At 53.1% G+C, this 17,909-nt stretch overlaps 2 protein-coding genes across 2 annotated transcripts in view; both read right to left on the bottom strand.

Moving 5' to 3' along the window:
• Positions 1-749: 749 nt before the first annotated feature.
• SUPT4H1 (SPT4 homolog, DSIF elongation factor subunit) lies at positions 750-3,273 on the bottom strand. The gene is made up of 5 exons (XM_058037560.1): positions 3,163-3,273; positions 2,554-2,660; positions 2,388-2,443; positions 2,130-2,183; positions 750-1,154 (listed from the first exon to the last, which is right to left on the bottom strand). The coding sequence occupies exons 1-5, from the start codon at positions 3,238-3,240 to the stop codon at positions 1,087-1,089; spliced, it is 363 nt and encodes a 120-aa protein (XP_057893543.1). The 5' UTR covers positions 3,241-3,273; the 3' UTR covers positions 750-1,086.
• Positions 3,274-6,867: 3,594 nt separating this feature from the next.
• Positions 6,868-17,909, bottom strand: part of RNF43 (ring finger protein 43) — a 55,922-nt gene continuing 44,880 nt past the window's right edge. The window contains exons 4-9 of the mRNA XM_058037755.1: positions 17,048-17,179; positions 16,440-16,541; positions 15,606-15,761; positions 15,007-15,109; positions 12,991-14,499; positions 6,868-6,911 (exon numbers count right to left, since the gene is read on the bottom strand). Coding sequence (XP_057893738.1) covers positions 6,868-6,911; positions 12,991-14,499; positions 15,007-15,109; positions 15,606-15,761; positions 16,440-16,541; positions 17,048-17,179 — 2,046 coding nt within the window. The remainder of the gene's footprint in view (positions 6,912-12,990; positions 14,500-15,006; positions 15,110-15,605; positions 15,762-16,439; positions 16,542-17,047; positions 17,180-17,909) is intronic.

The raw sequence follows: 17,909 nt of genomic DNA on the forward strand, positions 1-17,909 counted from the left end.
CCATGCTCTGTCTGACCTGGGGCACCTAGGACTCATTTCTCATGGCCAACTCTACAGACTAGAGCAGTGCAGGGAGGGCATCACCTCTGCACGCCTGGCAGTGTGACTCTCAGCCAGTCCTGCATTCCCTGTGCTGCAGCTGCTCTCATCCCAGACCAAGTGTCATTTTCAGGCTCTACTGGTTTTCCATTACTTGTCTCCAGAAAACAAAACTTGAGCTTTCCAGCTCCAGGATTATCTCATGGAAAAAAAAAAAAAATCTTATTTCACAGGGCTACTGATTGAGGACTCGGCCCTTCTTGATCAATGGGTGCTGCAGAAGTGAAACAAAGTAATTCAAGAAGGTCAAAAAAAGAAAAGGCTGGCTGGGCGTTTCCACCCTTGCTTGTCCACCCCGCCTGTGTGCACGGCCTGGTGCTGCCTCCCACACCACACGGGCTCGTCCTGCTCTGCCTGCCCTGGAGCCCAGCAAGAGCCAGTGATGTCCTGGGAGCTCCATCCTGCCACCTGTCCCTTGTACAGGACCTGCAGGCCCAGGGCTCCATGACCTCCATGTAAGCAGCTCCACAGGAAGCTTGGCCATCACCTTCTGTGCTCCACCCAGCTGGCAGCTGCAGGTTTCCCACGTGGAAGGACACCTGGTGCAGCCAGGGCAGGATCTCGCTCTCAAGGCAGGAGTGTGGCCCATGGCACAAGCAGTGACAATCACAGGGTGAAACCAGTGACACAGTGACAGCTGGGCCCAGCCCTGACTAGCCAGTGGGTTTTATTGAACTATTTACACAGCTATTTCCCAAATCCCCTCTTTCCCACGCCAACTGTAAAAAAGCTTGGGCATAATGATTAAACATCTTTTCCCAGCTCTACTCACACCCTCCCCCCTGTCAAGGCTCAGATAAATGTCTGTGGTCTGTGGTGTGGAGGAGTCTGGAGGGACTGAGCGAGGGGAGCTGAGCCAGCTCCAAGCCAAGCTGGACACCCCAAGTCCAGCCCCACTTCCCTACAGGATAAAGCTCAGAGGTTTTGGAGCAGTGCCCACTGCTTCTTCCATGCAGCACTGGGATCTCCAGGCAGCACAAGGGCCCTTCAGGTTTTTATGGCTGTGTCCCGAGACTTGTAGGCCACGCCACGGCTCTTCAGCTCTCGGACGATCCCTGCAGCAAGGAGACAAACACATCTCAGTCTTCTGGAATGAGGAGCCCTGGGAACATCTGGTGGTTCTGTCATGTAGAACTGGACAATAACCTTCATTTCACAGAATCATGGAATATCCTGAGTTGGAAGAGGGATAAGGATCACGGGAGTCCAGTCCCTGGCCCTGCACAGACACCCCAACAATCCCACCCTGTTCATGCCTGGGAGCAGTGTGCAAACACTTCTGGAGCTCTGGCAGCCTTAGGGCTGGGACCATCCCTGGGGAGCCTGTGCAGTGCCCCACCACCTCTGGGGAAGGAACCTTTCCCTGATATCCCATTTAAACCCTAACCCTGGGTATTTCAGATGTGCCTGGGCTGTGTCAGAAGGCCTCAGCTCCCGGCCTCATGATGTTTCCAGCTCCTTCCCAATGCAGACCCCAGTCAGACACAGGCATAGCTTCCACCCCAGGGTTTGGGATTCACCCCTGGGTTAGGAGTCTACTCTGGGACTACATATTGGGCAGGAACTCAGCTGGATGGATGATGCCCCTTCTGCATTCCAGAGATGAAGCAAATCCTCTGCACCCTCTACTCCATTTGTAAACACACAAGTCCACCATGGCATAAGCCCTTAGTGCAGGAGGAGGGGTCTGCTCATTGGGATTGCCACAACAGCACCCCATTCTGCAAAACCCTTTTTTATAAACAAAACTCCATGTTATCCTGGAGCTGAATGGTTTGAGACATGCCCACTTTCCAGAATCGCTAATTAAACCCAGTTGATGCCTCTGATAGCCAGGCTTCAGTCAGCAGCTTACAATATAAACTTCTGGCAGGTACAGTGCTGAACTCTAAAACTCCCTCTCTAGTCCAGCACCTCCTCGCAGTCACCTTTGCTGATCCTGTCACACCCTTGCTGATCCCATCACCCACATGGCATGTTCCCCAATGCAGTGTTCAGAGCCCCAAAGCCTGACTCCACCACACAGGTACCTTGGGGCAGGCGGCCGGTCACAGACACTGCATAGACACCTGGCTTGAAGGTACCTGCAGGAAATAAAACCCCAAGTTACCCCACATGGAGCAGCCACATGGGAATCCTCAACCTGTGCAGATGTCCCTTTACAGGGAGGGCAGAACTCCTTCCAGCAGTTCCAAATGCCCAAACCCAAGTTCCACCCCAAGCAGCAGTTCCCACTGCCCCTGAGAAGGGTTTGTAGAGAAGGGATCTCCAGCTCCCAAATTACTCACTGATCCGCTGCCACTTGGAGACCCAGCTGTCCTCAGGGCTCATCATGGTGATGATCCTGCAGGAGGGATGGCAGTAAGGGGATGTCTCCTGGCTGGGTGACCCCACAGTGCCACCTGGGTGTCCCCAGGCTCCCGGGGGACCGCGGCCGGGCCCAGCCCCACTCACCCATCGAAGGAGGAGCTGGTGCAGTCATAGACCATCTCGCGGTTGCCCTTCATCTGCAGATACGTCTCGCAGTTGTCACAGCCGTCATACTCGAACTGGTCGATGGTCTAAGGGAACACGGGTGTGGGAGACCGGGACCAGCCGGGAGCCGGGTAGCGACGGGGCCGGGGAAAGGGAGGGAAGGCCGGGAAGGAGGGCTCAGGGCCACGGCCGGGGCGGACGGAAATCGCCCCGGGGCTGCGGAGAGGCCCGGGCGGGGCAGGGCCGGGGCAGGAGCGGGGAGGCCGGGCCGGGGCAGGAGGGACAGACCAGGCGGGGGAAGCACCAGGCCGGGGAGGGGGGCCTGGGCCGGGACAAGGAGGGCCAGAACAGGCATGGAAAGGGCCGAGAAGGGCAGAAAGATTCGCGCCGGGACCGAGAGGAAACAGAGCTGGCGCAGGGAAGGGCCGGGGCCGGAGCCGACGCGGCGGGGCTGGGACCGGGAGCGCCGGGGCCGGGAAAAGGGGCCCGGTAGGGGCTGCAAGGCTTAAGCCGGGCAGAGGAAGGTCCGGAGCCGGCGGGGAGCAATCCCTGTGCCGGCCCCTGTCCCTGTCCCCTCCCCGGTCCCACCTTGACGAGGGAGCAGAGCAGGCAGGCCCGCAGGTGCCGCAGGTCCTTGGGGACGGTCTCCAGCGAGATGGCGGCCATCGCTGCCCGCTCCCCTTCTGCGGCTGCGCAGCGGCCCCGGCGCCGCCCCGGAACGGGAACGGGCACGGGAACGGGGGACAGGAACGGGGACGGGGACAGGAACGGGCACGGGGACGGGAACGGGAACGGGGACGGGAACGGGAACGGGGGACGGGAACGGGCACGGGAACGGGGGACGGGAACGGGAACGGGGGACGGGAACGGGGACGGGCACGGGAACGGGGACGGGGACAGGAACGGGAACGGGGGACGGGAACGGGGACAGGGACGGGAACGGGGGACGGGAACGGGGACGGGGGACGGGAACGGGGACGGGGGACGGGAACGGGGGACAGGAACGGGGACGGGGACGGGGAACGGGGGACAGGAACGGGGACGGGGGACGGGAACGGGAACGGGGACGGGGGACAGGAACGGGCACGGGGGACGGGGGACAGGAACGGGCACGGGGGGCAGGAACGGGGACGGGGGACGGGAACGGGGGACAGGAACGGGCACGGGGGACGGGAACGGGGACGGGAACGGGGACGGGGAACGGGGACGGGGGACAGGAACGGGCACGGGGGACGGGAACGGGGACGGGAGAGGCTCCGAGCTCGCCCCAGCGCTGGGTCCGCCCCGGGCCCCGACGGGGTTTCTGTCACGGCCGGGCCGGGCCCGAGCGCAGCCCCATGCACAAAGAACAAATGCAGGCAGCAGACCAGTACATGGATAAATATATTAGTAAATAAATATATTTCTGAGCACATCAGCATATTCACACATCTTTGTGTTTATCGGACATAAATACACAGTTTTGCATATATATAAAATGTATTTTTTTTTTCCCCCGTGTGTGGTCTTTTTTTTTTTTCTGGGTCATAATTTATTCCCAAACCCCGAGAGCCATGATAGACTCAGCAAAAAAAACCCCAAACGAAACAAAAAGCAACAACAAAATGAACCGATATTCACATTTCCAAAGGATCTGAAGGATTTGTGCAGGAGGGGAGATATCCAGCCAGCCCGACCATGCCCAGTTCAGGGGTGGGACCTCTTGGGAAGGGGGTCCCAGCAGAAGGAGTGGGCCTTCAGTTTCCATAGAGGGAGTTTGGGATGCTCTGGCTTCCATCAGTTTTTGGCTGTGACTTGGGATGCAAAGAAGGAAAATAAGCTCTGCATCACTGCAGGAATGCTGGAGAAACTCCACAGTGGAGCCCACAGCCCTCAAAAGCATCACCCAGAAGCAAGAGGTAAAGAACTGAGAAGAACCATTCCCTGTTTTCTCAGATACTGCTTCTTCCCCTCCAGGCAGCCAAGGACAGTCACACGTCTGCTGAAGAGGATCTTTCAAACCCAAGTTCCCAGACAGTTCCTCCCTCTCCTGCCCTGAGCCCCACGGAGACAGACCTGCACTCCAGCAGTTCCTGTGGGAACAGGAGCAGCAGCAGAGGGTCGGGCAAGGGAGACCCTGGGAGCCTGGTAATACTGCAGTGGGGAGTGGAGGGGGTGCAGCTTTCCCAAAGAAGCTTGTGGCTCACAAATTCAGGAATCTCCTCTTCTGTTAAGGATAAGGAGGGAAAAAGAGGACTTTAGAGCTGCACTTGTTCTTTTGAGCAGAGAAATGCATCCCTGGAGGCTCTCTGCCTTCCTGACTCCTAAAAAAAGCAGTGGGAGCACCCTGACTTCAAGATCTTCCCCCTCTGTTAAGCCTCTGAGCCCTCCAGAATGGTCAAGGCTACAGGGAGCTGGTTCAGACAAGCCACAGACCAGGAGCACAAGAAGCCAAATGGGGTGAATCCAGACCCACTCCTGGATTTTTCCTCTAGTTTAAGACTGACTTCTCTGCACAGGAGAATTCTGAGCTTGTGTCTTCTGCTTGTGCTGTAGGACAAACAAGAGCCTGGAAAGGTCTGAATGTAATTCTGCTGGGTTCTTTGGTGAAGGAAATTCAGCTCTTCCCTAGACTGAAAGGTTCCACAGGGGCCTGGTCACAAGGAGACAAGGAATGAGCTCTACAAGGGAATAATGTTGGGTTTAAAACAGCGCTATTGGCTGATCACTTGACTGTCGGGGACTGATTAGCAGCTGGGACAAAGATGCCTTTTTCGAGGATTAAGGGCAGCAAACCCTGTAAAAACCTTTCCCACCAACAAAGGGAGGCAGAGGATTATCTTGAACTGGGACTGCATCACCAGAGCACTCTCTTGAGAAGCTGCTGCTTCAAAGGAAGACATGGGAAGCTTTACTGAGCAGATGGGAAAGTCTGTCCCTACATCAAGTTTCAAATTGTTAAGAGTTGTCTTTAGCTCCAGTGTTGTACCCTCACCAATGCTTCCTTGTGCTTGGAAGCACTTGGTGCCACAGACACGTGCACTTCACATGGGGATCTGGCCTGACTGATCATTTAGTGCAATGAACCTGACAGGAATTCTCTGCTGTTTGAAAGCTGCATGGGTTCTGTAAGTTTTGAATTTGGCAGGTTTCATTTTGCTTGAATGTCTGCAAATTATGAGATGTAGGAAATAAGAACTAGTGATATTCAGAAAAACCCAAAATATTCATAAATGGGGGGGAGGGGGAATGTAATAAACTACAGCCTGATGACTTCTCAAGTTTTATCCCTGCATCATCAAATGTTGGAAAAGATAGAAAAATCCTTTTGAAGGATTTCAGGAGTCTCAGAATATGAAGTTAAGGCTGGGTGATGGATAGGGCTCTGCTCTGCATCTGTTACAGAGGCTTTTGCTGGGAATTTTTGCTGTGTCTTGGGGCAATGAGAGGAAGGAGAGAAGCAGGAACCACATGAACTCCAGGATTTTGTATGCCTCCTGTGATGGAGACATCTAAGATATGTTTGAAATATGCTCTTAACAGGCCATGACAGCTATTTGAGGGTAGGTGGAGAAGTTAGGGGGTGAATGAGAGACTTTGTTCACATTGCCAGATGAGAGGGTAGATTCTTTGCAATGAAAAGAGTCTGACCCAGCTCCTTCCCAGAAATGCTGACATCCCTGTGTCTTCCCCTCTCCTGCTGCTGGCAAACAGTCAGTGGCCGAGATGGTGTCAGCTGAGGGACATTGAGGTGACGAAAAGTGATGAGAGCTCTTGGTTTCCACTGAAGTCAGAAGCAGCACTTTGCAGGGCAGCCCTGTGAGCGGTGAGATGGAGAATAGCTTGTTCCTGTGTCTGAAATAAGCATGGAAAAGTTAATTGAAGAAATCTGGCTTTTGACCTAAGTGAGGAAATGAAGTCAGGAGCTACCAGGCCACAGAAAGTAATTTCTGCAGCTTTTGGTCCTGAAGGCTTGTTTATTTTTGCAGTGTTTAGCAAAACCTTCTGTGGCATGAAGACGCCAAAATAGCAGCTTGCACTCACTCGGTGAGCTCCCCCCGGGAGCCCTGCCCAGCTCGGAGCGGTGCCATGGGATGAGGAGGGGCTGCTGTGCCTCCAGAGCACACAGCCCAGGGAGCAGCTCTGTCTGTGTCACCGTGGGGCCCTGGGGACATGGCAGGAGACCATGAGTGGCCCGTTGCTCTCGCCAGTCTGTGTCTCAGCAGGGCAGGGCTGGGCAGAGCCACATGTGAGCAGCTCCATCAACATCTGTGTCCACTCCAACTCCCAGCGAGCAAACAGGCCAGTGTTTTATTAAACTGAGTGTTCATGGACATCCTGGACCTCCTCTTCAGATTCTGCATTCAAAGAAAAGGAGAAAGAAAAGTGTCAGCTACACCTGGCTGAACATTCCCAGGCTCTGCAGCAGCTGGGGCCTTGACCCTGCAATCCAGAGAACAGATGCTGCAGGAAAAAACACTAAGTGGAAGCTACTAAAAAAGCCACTAAGCCCTGAAACAGGCTCCCCAGGGAATGGTCCCAGCCCCGAGGCTGCCACAGCAGGAGTGTTTGAACAATGCTCCCAGGGATGCACAGGCTGGGATTGTTGTAGTGTCCTGGGCAGGGCCAGGGACTGGACTGGATGATCCTTGTGGGTCTCTTCCAATTCAGAATATTGCATGATTCTAGGAAGTTTCTCTCAGTTTTTCAGAGGGAATTTTCTGGCCAGTTTATTCCTCTAAGGTGAAGTACAATAAAATCTCAAGACATCAAGCTGCTCCTTATATATTTCAGAGGAGGCAGGCTAAGGGCATCCTAGGATTCACATCACTGCTAGGTGTTTGTTTTGAGGCTTTTTTATGTTTGCTCTTTGTGAAAATCTGTACTGCTGATTCAAAAATTATTAGGAACAGAAAATTACACCAATTCATATCTCATAGAGCCAGGGAGCAACAGAAACTCCAGGCAGTAAGAGCAGAGAGCAGTGATGCAAGACAGGAATGATACATGTTCCACAGTGTGCCAGAGGTTGCACAAATTGCTTCTGAGCCCAGCTCAGGCCCAGGCTCTTGCCAGCCCCTTCTGCCTGGAGAATTGACAGGCAGGTGCTGAGCAGTTTACTTGGAAACATCCAACAAAAGGGCTGCCTAAAAAGGTGCACCCAAGTCACTGCTCCAGACAGCCCCTTTCTCTCTGACTCACTGCCCGCTGTCACACACACCACAGTCCCTTCCCAGATGTCTTTCAAGCCTGCCCAGAACTCTTAGACAAGGTCAGCATAGCCCAGCAAAGGCACACAGGCATTATTTTTCCTATCTCCCTTTTCCTGAATGTTCTGAGATCAAAGGAAAGAAATGCCCTCTTAGAGATTCATCAAGGGCAATTCAAAACAGCTTTTCAGAACAGTCACAACAAATTCTTGTTGGTTATATATCACCTATGTATATGCTCCAGCTGTAGGAGCAGAGCCTTGAAAATTAAATATGTGGGAAGAAAACAAACAAATGAGATTCTGCTTGGAAAAGTGTAGCTAATCAATGTGGGAAAATGAATGCATATGATGTTATACACATACACACATGTGCAAGTATGGCCATAGTACCTGAAGACAGAGTTTAAGCATCTCTTGCATTTGTGCCTTGGGTCACAAGTATGTGGAGTAAGCCATTTCCACATACTTTCCTTGTGACCAGCTTAGTGCAAACCAAAAAGAGACTGTCCAGCTTCAAGCCCTCTGCCTTCACATGCCTTCAGTCTCAAATAGCATTACTAAAATATTTTCTGAAAGCTGTGCCTGCATAAGTGTCTCCTGCTTGGGCTGAGAAAAGATCACGAACTGGGACAGGTCAGAGAAACCTGGCCGGTGGACTGGCCATGGCAGGGCAACGACCTGGAGCACACCATCATACACCACAGAAATCATGTTCTTTGGGTGTTGGGTTTTAAGGGTGGTCTTTTCTTGCCCTCTCATCCCTTTCCCCCTCCCTAGTAAGGTTAAAAGATGTGGCAGGAAAAGGGAGTCAGGATGAGCAGGAGGGAGGAGACGGGGAGGATATTGAGAGGACTGCAGGAGGTGAGCTTTCACAGGGAGAGAAATGAAGAGATTTCATCAGCCTGTGCTGGAGCAGTGTGGCTGTTCTGGGACGCTTCCCGGGTGTGTCAGGGCAGTTCAGGAAGCCATCCAGCTGGAATTCACTGCCAGCTGTCTGTCTTCCCTTAGGAGGATCCATCAGCATTGCTCCAGGATTGATTCTCCAGGGACAAGACTCCCAGGTGTGGTCTCTCCAGGCAACACAAGAGTAAGGGATCCACCTTTATGCAAAGCCCACCAAGAAGGGCTGGTGGAGGTGCTCAAGGAAGAGGCATCAACTCCAAGATCATGCAAGGCTCTTTGGGGTCATCCACAGCGTTATTCCCTGGGATGCCAGTGCATGGCACTGCCTGCACAAGTGGAATTTCTCCAGGGGCTGTGGACCAAAATTCAGCCTCACCTGGCAGCTGGGTGAGGTTAGCATACACCTGGAGGGTGCTGCATCCCACAGGAGCACCACCAGCAGCTTCTGGAAGCCCTGGTTTAGGAACTTCCTGAGCCAGAGGGCAGATTTGCATCTCTGCATTTGCTACCTCTTGATCTGGGCTCTCAAAACCATTTTACTTCTGGCATCTACATCCCGGGGGCAACCAGCACCAGGTTTCATTACACACCTTGTGTTGCCTTTTGGGTGTTTTAAAGCTTCTGGTTTCCATTTGATGCCATCAATTACTTTGTTCTAAGTACTCTCTTGTCTGCCTTCTCCTCTGCTCTCCTTATTTCATATCTTCTCTTCCCTATCCTCTGCTGATCACCTTTTTTCCCACATGAAAGTCTCACTATTCTTTCTATTTTCTCAGGAAAAAACATCACTGGGATTGTACCAGATACATTTCTGCCCTGCTTCCAAGGGGGCAGAAATTATTTCCCTTTCTTTTTCCACCCTTTTTGGTGATCAGGACCTGTGAGATCACCACAGGCTTACACAGCTGCATAAAGGCACTTTCTGCTTGTTCCACATAGTTCCCAGCCAGCTAATGATGATAATAACAACAATAATGATAACAATAATGTTGTGATTTTTACTTAAAAGTGGCTCTGCTCATGTGTGGCATTTTGTGCTACTTACAGGGGATTTAATCCACCACTCCCTCACTCAACAGCTCAGCAGCAGGAGATCCTCCTGTAACACTCTGTATCCAGTTTTAATGCTTGACATCCTGATGGATTTTATATGTTATACACTTGGCTATCTCCTCTCCTTGTCCAGGATATTTATGAGCTTGCTGGAAGGATCATACAGTTGCAGAACTCCACTTCTCTCCTCTCTGAGTAATTCCCCTCCATTAAGTCTGATCTGCACTCTTGTCTCCTTTTTCAGTCAGTTATTTACCTGTGGGAGCACCTTCCCTTTTATCCTTTCAGAGCTTCCTTCCCCTAAAAGATCTGTCAGGTGTTATCTCTCCCTACAAAAACTGGGTTGCCTCCTCCCCTGGTTTTCACATTCAGCCAGGTGCCTACAAGTCAGACGCTGTATTTGAATTTTTAACAATTTGCTTGGCTGGAAAGTCAGGCTCATCATTCTGTAGCTTCAGCTATTTCCAGCTGATATTGCCCTCAGCTCTTCCTCCTCGGTCTGGGCATGGATAAGAGATTGCAGTCCACATTCAGGATTTATCAGCTGAGTGCTGGAGCCCTGTAGGATGCCCAGGGGGTAATCTGTACCCCTGGCAATTTGTTACTCTCCACTGTATTTCAGAAGTGCTCAGACTGGTGATTTGATTCATGAGGGATTCTGCCCCCCCCCTGCCCTGAATGGAGCTGTGCCAGGTGAGAACCTCCCTGAGCACTCCCCTGGTGATCACTAATGCAATAAAGGCAGTTTGCTCTAGTGCTCTGCACTTACAGCCCCTGAACATCCCTCAGACTTGTGGCACTCCCTAGATCTGAAGAACCCTAGGCAGCCTTCTCCCTCCCAATGCAGCAGAAAACGTTTGCATTAATAGTCTGCTTCACACAAGCTGTTCACAGCAATATTCCCTGGACTGTCTCTCCATGGCTCTGTACTTCACTTGGCATCCAGCTCTGTTCTGATTTCCTTCTCCAGCCACACCTTTGCTTTGGAACAGCAGTTTCCAAGTGCCCTCTCTGCCCTGCTGCTTGACCAGCCCTTTTCTGGGGCTGTGCATGATCCCTGTGCCCAAAAGCATCATTTGACTGCTGATTTTAGCAATATTATCATAAGACTCTCCTGTCTATGTAGGCTCCTCCTTGCAGCCTATGCTGACACAGTGTTATAAACCCTAATGCCACCCTCCTCCTGCTCAGGGGCAGCTGGGGATTTTTGTGTCACTCGTCACTGGACTTGACACTCTCAGTGCAGTGTCTCTGCCATGCCACCATAAGAGACACACGCTTCCCTCTCTGTAATTTCATCTAGGAATTACAGGGTCCCACTGTTTGCTTTTCTTTTAAACTGGGTTTCTGAGAAGTTTATGTCAAAACTTTAATTTAAAGCTGGGCTTTCTAATTCATCCACTTATATTTTTAGCCTTATGCCATTTATCTGGAGGCAGAGATGCATTTTTCCTTGGTCTCCTTGTCTGTGTTTTGTGTCCTGCTTGCATGGGACTGTCTACTGAGATTGTTCTTTGCTCTTTTTTACTTCTCTATTGATTTATACTTTTCTCAAGATAAAGAACCAATGCGATTATAATTCAGAGGTTGTGTTATGTCAGCCAATGTTTTCAGCTTGGTGGCTTTTCTGCATAAGCCCTGCACAAGCTCTGTGCTCTGTCCTCTTCTCTTCATAAAGTTAAATCCTGAATCTGTGTAGTCTCTCAATCTTGCAAGGGAATTCTGACTCTCTGGGTGATCCTGAAAGCATCCATAGAAGCTACTGCAGTAAACAGACATAGATACACAACACTTGCAGATACATTGGTCCTTCTGCCTGCTGGAATGGGGAGTGAAGAGAGAATGAAGGCTTGGTGTGCCTGGCAAAGCAGCTGGCACTGGCTCTGGGTGGGAGTCAGAGGGTCATCAGGAGGTGATGGCACAAACTGGGGCCACTGGGACATTTCCAAGGACACAGAACATCCCGGCACGGACCTTGGAATGCCCAGCACCCTCTGTGAGGTGTACAGACTCCTGCTCTTGAAGCCTCCCAGGTCCATTGGGAGCTCAAAGCAAGCCCTGAGCAACCTGCCCTGAGCGAGGAGGACTCTCTCCAAGTGGGGTACCCTGGGAGGGCATCGGCACTCAGAGCTCCCTGCAACCAGAGACATCTCTGCCCTGATGCCTCCTTATCTCTCCAAACACCAGCATCCCTCCAGGCCTTGGGAGAACCTCCCTATCATCTATCTGCAGTGTCAGGCACTTCTGCACCTGGGAAAAATATCTGTTCCTGGGAGTCTGGGAGGCCAGAAAGCTGCAGGGAGCCAGGACCATGCCCATCCAGCCTCCCCTGCCCCACTGCCTCCGCAGAACCAGGAGCCTGGGCGTGGGGTGGGGCTGGATAGACAAGCACTGGGAGGAAGTTATTATCTCTGTGGCACAATGGGCACAGTGAGTCACAAGTTTAAGGCCAGTGTTATAACAGAAATTAGACAGCCAGATCTGTGTTTGGTACCTAAATCAAAAGGATTTGCCCGAGGACCTGCAATGAGTCAGTGGCAGGGCGAGGAAGGGAGCCAGGCTCTGCTCCCAGCCAGCACCTGTCCCTGCTGACTTGCAGGTTGCTGCCTTCAGAGGACCTGAGAGAGCAAGACCTGGGAGCTAAACTCAGGTTCTTTCAAAGACACTCGTCTCAAAGGCATTTTCCCTCTCTTTGTGAGAGAGCGCAGCAGTTAGGCAGAAGGCCAAACTTTAATTACATCTGATTTCCAAAAGACACTAAAAAGCAACTCCCACGCAACAGAGGCAGGTGAGAAATGAGGGATGTGCAAATCGAGCAACTCAATTAGTCTGTTCTACTACCCCGGGCCACACACACTTCCTTTCTCACTGATTCCAGTTAGCTGGGCTTGGCTAAAACAAATGGAGCCCAAAAAGCCTTAATGATAATGACTGTGCCAGTAAGACACCCAAGACTGGTGCAAGGACACTGAAAAATGTGGTCCCACCCCTTCCTTTGGGAGATATTCCAGCTGCTAGCGATGTTTAATTAAAATTAGCCACCTTATTTCTCAGTTGTAGTATTTCAGGGTTTGGTGCACTCTTTAACACACTTGCTCATCATTCAGGCCATCACCCTCACAGGTGAGCTCTGGAATGCTCCTGCAGTCAGTGCTCCTGTAGGAAAACCCATCAGGAAGGTACCAGGTGTCCTGGCAGTTGGATTTCCTTCAGCAAACCCCCTCCTCCTTCACTTGCTTGCTGCCAGTAGAGGCGAAGAGCAGACTTACCCTGACCACCCTGCTGAGATGGGCAGTGAAGGCGGACACTCAGACTGTGCCTGGGGGTGCACGTCCCTGAGACATCCGCAGGAACCGAGCGGTTTCTCTCCCGTCCTGACAACCTCTCCTCCTGCTTCCTCAGCTCAGAGCTGGGCTGTGGCACTAAACACTTCCAGAGGGGCTGGGAGCTGCTGGGCAGGGCAGCGCTTGGGATCAGGGGCTGGGCTTCAGGAGAGCAGCGGGAGCCAGCGGGATGGCCAGGAGGAAGGGGAGCGCCGCAGGCTCCGGGCTCGGCCGAGTCCTTGGGCAGGAGAGCGGGGTCCAGCTCCAGGGGACACTTTCTTTTCCTTCGGTGATGCCTGCTCTGTAAGCTGTGTCTGGGGGACAGCGGGACAGCTCCCACTTGTCTGTTGGCATCTACACTGAAGTCCAGCCTGTTTGGAGAAATGGAGGGGGTGTGACGGGGCTCCTGGCCTTCCTGGGGACAGGCTGGCTGGCCTGCTGGAGCTGCCTCCTGCAGCACGGCACTGCTTTCCAGAGGCTGCTGAGAATGATGGCTTTTCTCAGTTCTCTTTTGTGTCCGAGCACTGTGGAGGGCAACCTTGGCCCCGGAATACCGGGATTTGCGTGGCCCGGGCCCCTGCCCGGCTCGCCCAGGGGGACACTCTGAGTCCTGCCTGTAGTGGAGGTGCTGGTGGTGGTGGTAGTGGACGTGGCTGAGCACCTGGGGCTTGGCCAGAGCAGCCCCCTGGGGCACCATCAGGTCCAAGGACCGGGGCCGCCTGTCCCTGGGCAGCCGCAGCTGCTCCTGCCCGTGGTCCGTGGTGGGGCCCTCGGAGCTGCAGTACACGAAGGGGTCATAGTCGCTGCTGAGGGAGCTGCGGAACGTGGAGCAGCTGCCATGGATGCCCTGCAGGCTGACGTCTGTGCAGTTCAGCATGGAGTCACTGGAGGAGCCGTGGCAGGGCCCTGAGCTGGAGTCGCTGCCCGGCCCGTCGGCCAGGTACCCGCTGTGCTCCGTGAGATAGCTCTCCCCAGAGCCACTGCTGTTGTGCTGGTGCCCGTGGCCAAGCCCTCGGCGCAGGGTGGGCACACGGTGCTGCTTCTGTGCCACGGCTGCCTTGGGTGCCACACAGGGGGGCTGAGGCTGAAGGGGACATGTCCTGTGGGGTGCCAGCACCTGCCCGCATGCAGAGGGGTTGGGGTGCTGCTGCCCCAGCAAGCCCGGGGCCAGCGGGGCCACGTGGCCACAGGCCAGCAGGGAGGTGGCTGGTCTGTAGGGCATGTAGTGGATGGTGCCAAAATCCAACTGGGAGAGCTCTGGAGAGTGGAAGAAGGGGTTGCCACGGGCTGACTCTGGGGGAAAGCTCCTGAGGTTCCTCTGAGGATATGCTTGTGGGAGGTGGTAAAGGGCATGTCCTGGATGCTGGCGGAAAAGGTGGAGTCGCCGCCCCGGCTCCATGTCCTGAGGGACCAGCCTGGAGCTGGCAGCCATGGCCTGGTCCCCCGAGTCTCTGGCTGTGGAGAAAGAAGGAAGTATGCAGCACATATCCCACAGCTCAGAAGGGAGTGTACAGCACAAACCCCACAGCCCAGAAGGGAGTATACAGCACATGTCCCACAGCCCAGCTGCAGCAACCCCAGCACTGATGCTCCACTGCCCTCCCACCATGCATGGCCCCACGTCCCACCCATACTCTGCAACTCCTTGCTGCCACCACCAAACCACCCTGATGGTCCTGCACACTCTCCCCATGGCCCCTGCAACCCCCAGATCCCACCTTCCCTTCCCCACAGATCTCAGGATTGGAATCCCTCTTCTTGGTGCAGGTCCCAGCTGAAGCCCAGCACCTTGCTGTACCCTGGTGGGCTGACAGGCAAGGGACTCCTCTCCATGCACACAGTCCCCTGTCCACTCTGTGCACAGGGACACAAGGACCATCTCCCAAGAGTAACTGGAGCTACTGGGCACAATCCTGTACCCAACCCTGTCTTCAGCCAGGAAATGCCGTGTGTGAGCCCTACCAAGAATATTGAACATGCAAAGTGGACACGTGTGGTGTTGCTGCAGCCAAGGGTCAACACACTCCCGATGGAACTCGTGGGAGCACGAGATGATCCGCAGTTCCTAGAAAGAAGTGGAGAGGAGGAGCATGAGCAAGGCGAACCATGTTCCAAGACCTGGATGGGTCCTTCTTGATGGAAGTGAGCCTTGAAGGACAGACAGACGTCTAACAGTGAGGGATCTGCAGCCCAACTGCGCATGGAGGAGCCTGTGGAGCACCTCCAGTCCTGCTCTGTGAACATCCAGAGTGGTTCAAGCCCTTGGGAATAGGGAGATTTCAGGCTGCGTGCTATGGAGCAGCAAACCCAATTTTACCCTATTTCAACAGAGGCATTTTACCCCACAGCCACGGCTGGAGACCTGCCTGGAGACATGACTTCAGCAGAGGCTTTATAGCCCAGGGGCAGGCACACCTCCACGGACGCAATCCCTTTCCAGCACTCAGAAGTTCAGAAGGAAGCATCTCACAGGCCTCCGGCTCCTGCCATTGTCAGCTCCCACTGCTGCCCCCCACCAGGGAAGCCAGAGCCGTGAGTGCAGCATCCTGCCCAAAGCCTACCTGGCCCTCGCTGAACTCCTCGAGGCAGATGGCACAGAGCGGGGCGGAGCTGCAGCTGCTGGCCGAGTCCCAGCGCGGGGCCGGCCGCGCCCGGGGCTGGTAGCGGCGCGTGGCCAGCTGCCCGATGGCCCGCAGGGTCTGCTGCTGCACCGAGTCCTGCAGAGACACGCGGGGCTTGAGGGCAGGATCAGCCTTACTCTGCCCTCCCATATTCACAATGGGATTATCAGAAGTTTGGGGATGATGCCTATCTTCAGAGGCGACTTTCTGTCTAAGCTGACTCAGCCAAAGCAGGCTTTGTCACCAGCGGGAGACATCTGGCCCTAGATATTCAAGTAACTCAGCAGTGCTGAATTTTTGATCCCCAAAGGATTGTCTCTCTATGGGACAAATGGTATAGTCTCAAATATGGAAATACATCTGACTCTGAGAAGATTATTATTTCATTTGTTAATTTCTATTAAGAATACTAAATCATACAATCATAGAATCAAGGAATGGCTTTGATTAGAAGGGACCTTAAAGCTCATCTTATTCCACTCTCCTGTCATGGGCAGGGACATCTTCCACTATCCCAGGTTGCTCCAAGCCCCATCCAACCTGGCCCTGGACACTTCTAGAAATCCAGGGGCAGCCACAGCACCCTGTGCCACGGCCTCCCCACCCTCACAGGGAAGAATTTCTTCCCACATCTAATCTAAATCTTTCCTCTTAGTTTAAAACTGTTCTCCCTGTCCTATCACTATCTGCCCATTTCCCCTCCCAAAAGGTGTCTGTTCCTGCTTTCCTTCTCTTCCTGTTTGCTCAGACACGTCTGCTCCATGAGATCCCTACCTGAGTCCTGTTCAGCTGGCACTTTGTGCGGACAACAAAAATCAAAATGATGACGACCACAGTGCTGACCACTGTGAGAAGGATCCACACATCGTAGTCTGGCTGTTGGATAAAATAGGAGAGAAATTGCTCTTGTGTGGAAATTACTCTTGGTGGGAGTTAGAGGCTAGGGGAATATTCATCTTTTCTGGACCATCAGTCTTGGGAAATATCATCCTTGGCCAAGCTCCTCCTCTTTGTTCTTTACAGGTAAAATTAAAAACGGTTCAGTCTTTTCTGCACATCCACACAAGAACAGAATATCTCAGTCTTGAAGCATCTCAGCTGCCTTGAGACATAGTCTAAGGCAGCACAAAATGAGAAAATCAAGGTTTGGTTTTACTTGAAGAGACAGAGAATCCCCTTGCCTCATTCATGACATTAAAGCAAAAGAAACTAAGTAAGCTGAAAGTGCTTTTGAGCCTTTACTTGCAGCAGGTCTGAATGCTAAAGACTCCTGCAAGAGGCCATGACCTCCATCCTTAAGGAAGAAAGCTCAGCCTCTCTGGGAAAGCCTAGCAGGCTGGGAGGGAGGATACAGGAGGCAGTGGGAATCATGTGTCTCTCACCCAAGCTGGTGGCTCCTTGACCTCTATCTTCACATGGGCCTCTCTGTTCTTGTTCACAACGCCCATGAGGAGCTCAGCATCATGGCCCCTGATCAGGACCACAGGCTGGCTCAGGCCTCTGGGCTTCCTCAGCTGCAAAGAAACAAACACAGTAAGGGCTGATCCAGCACAGCCTGAAACAAGGATGATCCCGGCCTCCCAGGCAAGTCCATTCCTCATGATGTTTCATGCAACACTTCAGAGACTGAGTGCTCCCCCAAGTTTACACTATCCCTCTATGATTAATCAGATGGAAATTTCTCTTTTATCAATTTTCCAGCATGGATTTCTCTATTTTCCCTGCTGGTGACTCCTCATGCACAACCACCCATTTCTTGGTGTCTCTTGAGCTCCTTTCAAGCCCCTGTGCAAAAGCTCTTGGTCCCTCCTCTTCTCTGTGGAAGTGCCAACAGCACTGCCAAGTGCTGCCTTCACCAGAGAAATGCTTCCTCTGCTCTGGAGACATCCCGTTCCCCTCCTCCCTAAGGACATTCTGCTTGTTCTGCTTGTCACACTGTGGTCCAGGCTGGCTCAGCAAGTGTCTGAGTCTGCTCTCCTCCACCTGACCTGGATCAGGGTGGCCATCAGACCCAGTAACCCCTTCCCATATCCTGGGGGAATCCAAAGGTCGATGGACAGGGATGAAGATGTGAATGGAGGTGCAGATGGTCAAGAAGACCACGAAGGCAAGGCCAAAGGCTCTGAGTTGTTGATAGGATTTGATGCTCTTGGCTATTGTGTACCAAATGGGAAACCTGGAAAAGTGGAAGCCAAGGCTTGAGGTAGGGATCAGAGACTGGGATCTGAGCAACCTCAGCATCAT

The sequence above is a fragment of the Melospiza georgiana genome, chromosome 19, assembly GCF_028018845.1.
Source record: "Melospiza georgiana isolate bMelGeo1 chromosome 19, bMelGeo1.pri, whole genome shotgun sequence".
Taxonomy (NCBI): domain Eukaryota; kingdom Metazoa; phylum Chordata; class Aves; order Passeriformes; family Passerellidae; genus Melospiza; species Melospiza georgiana.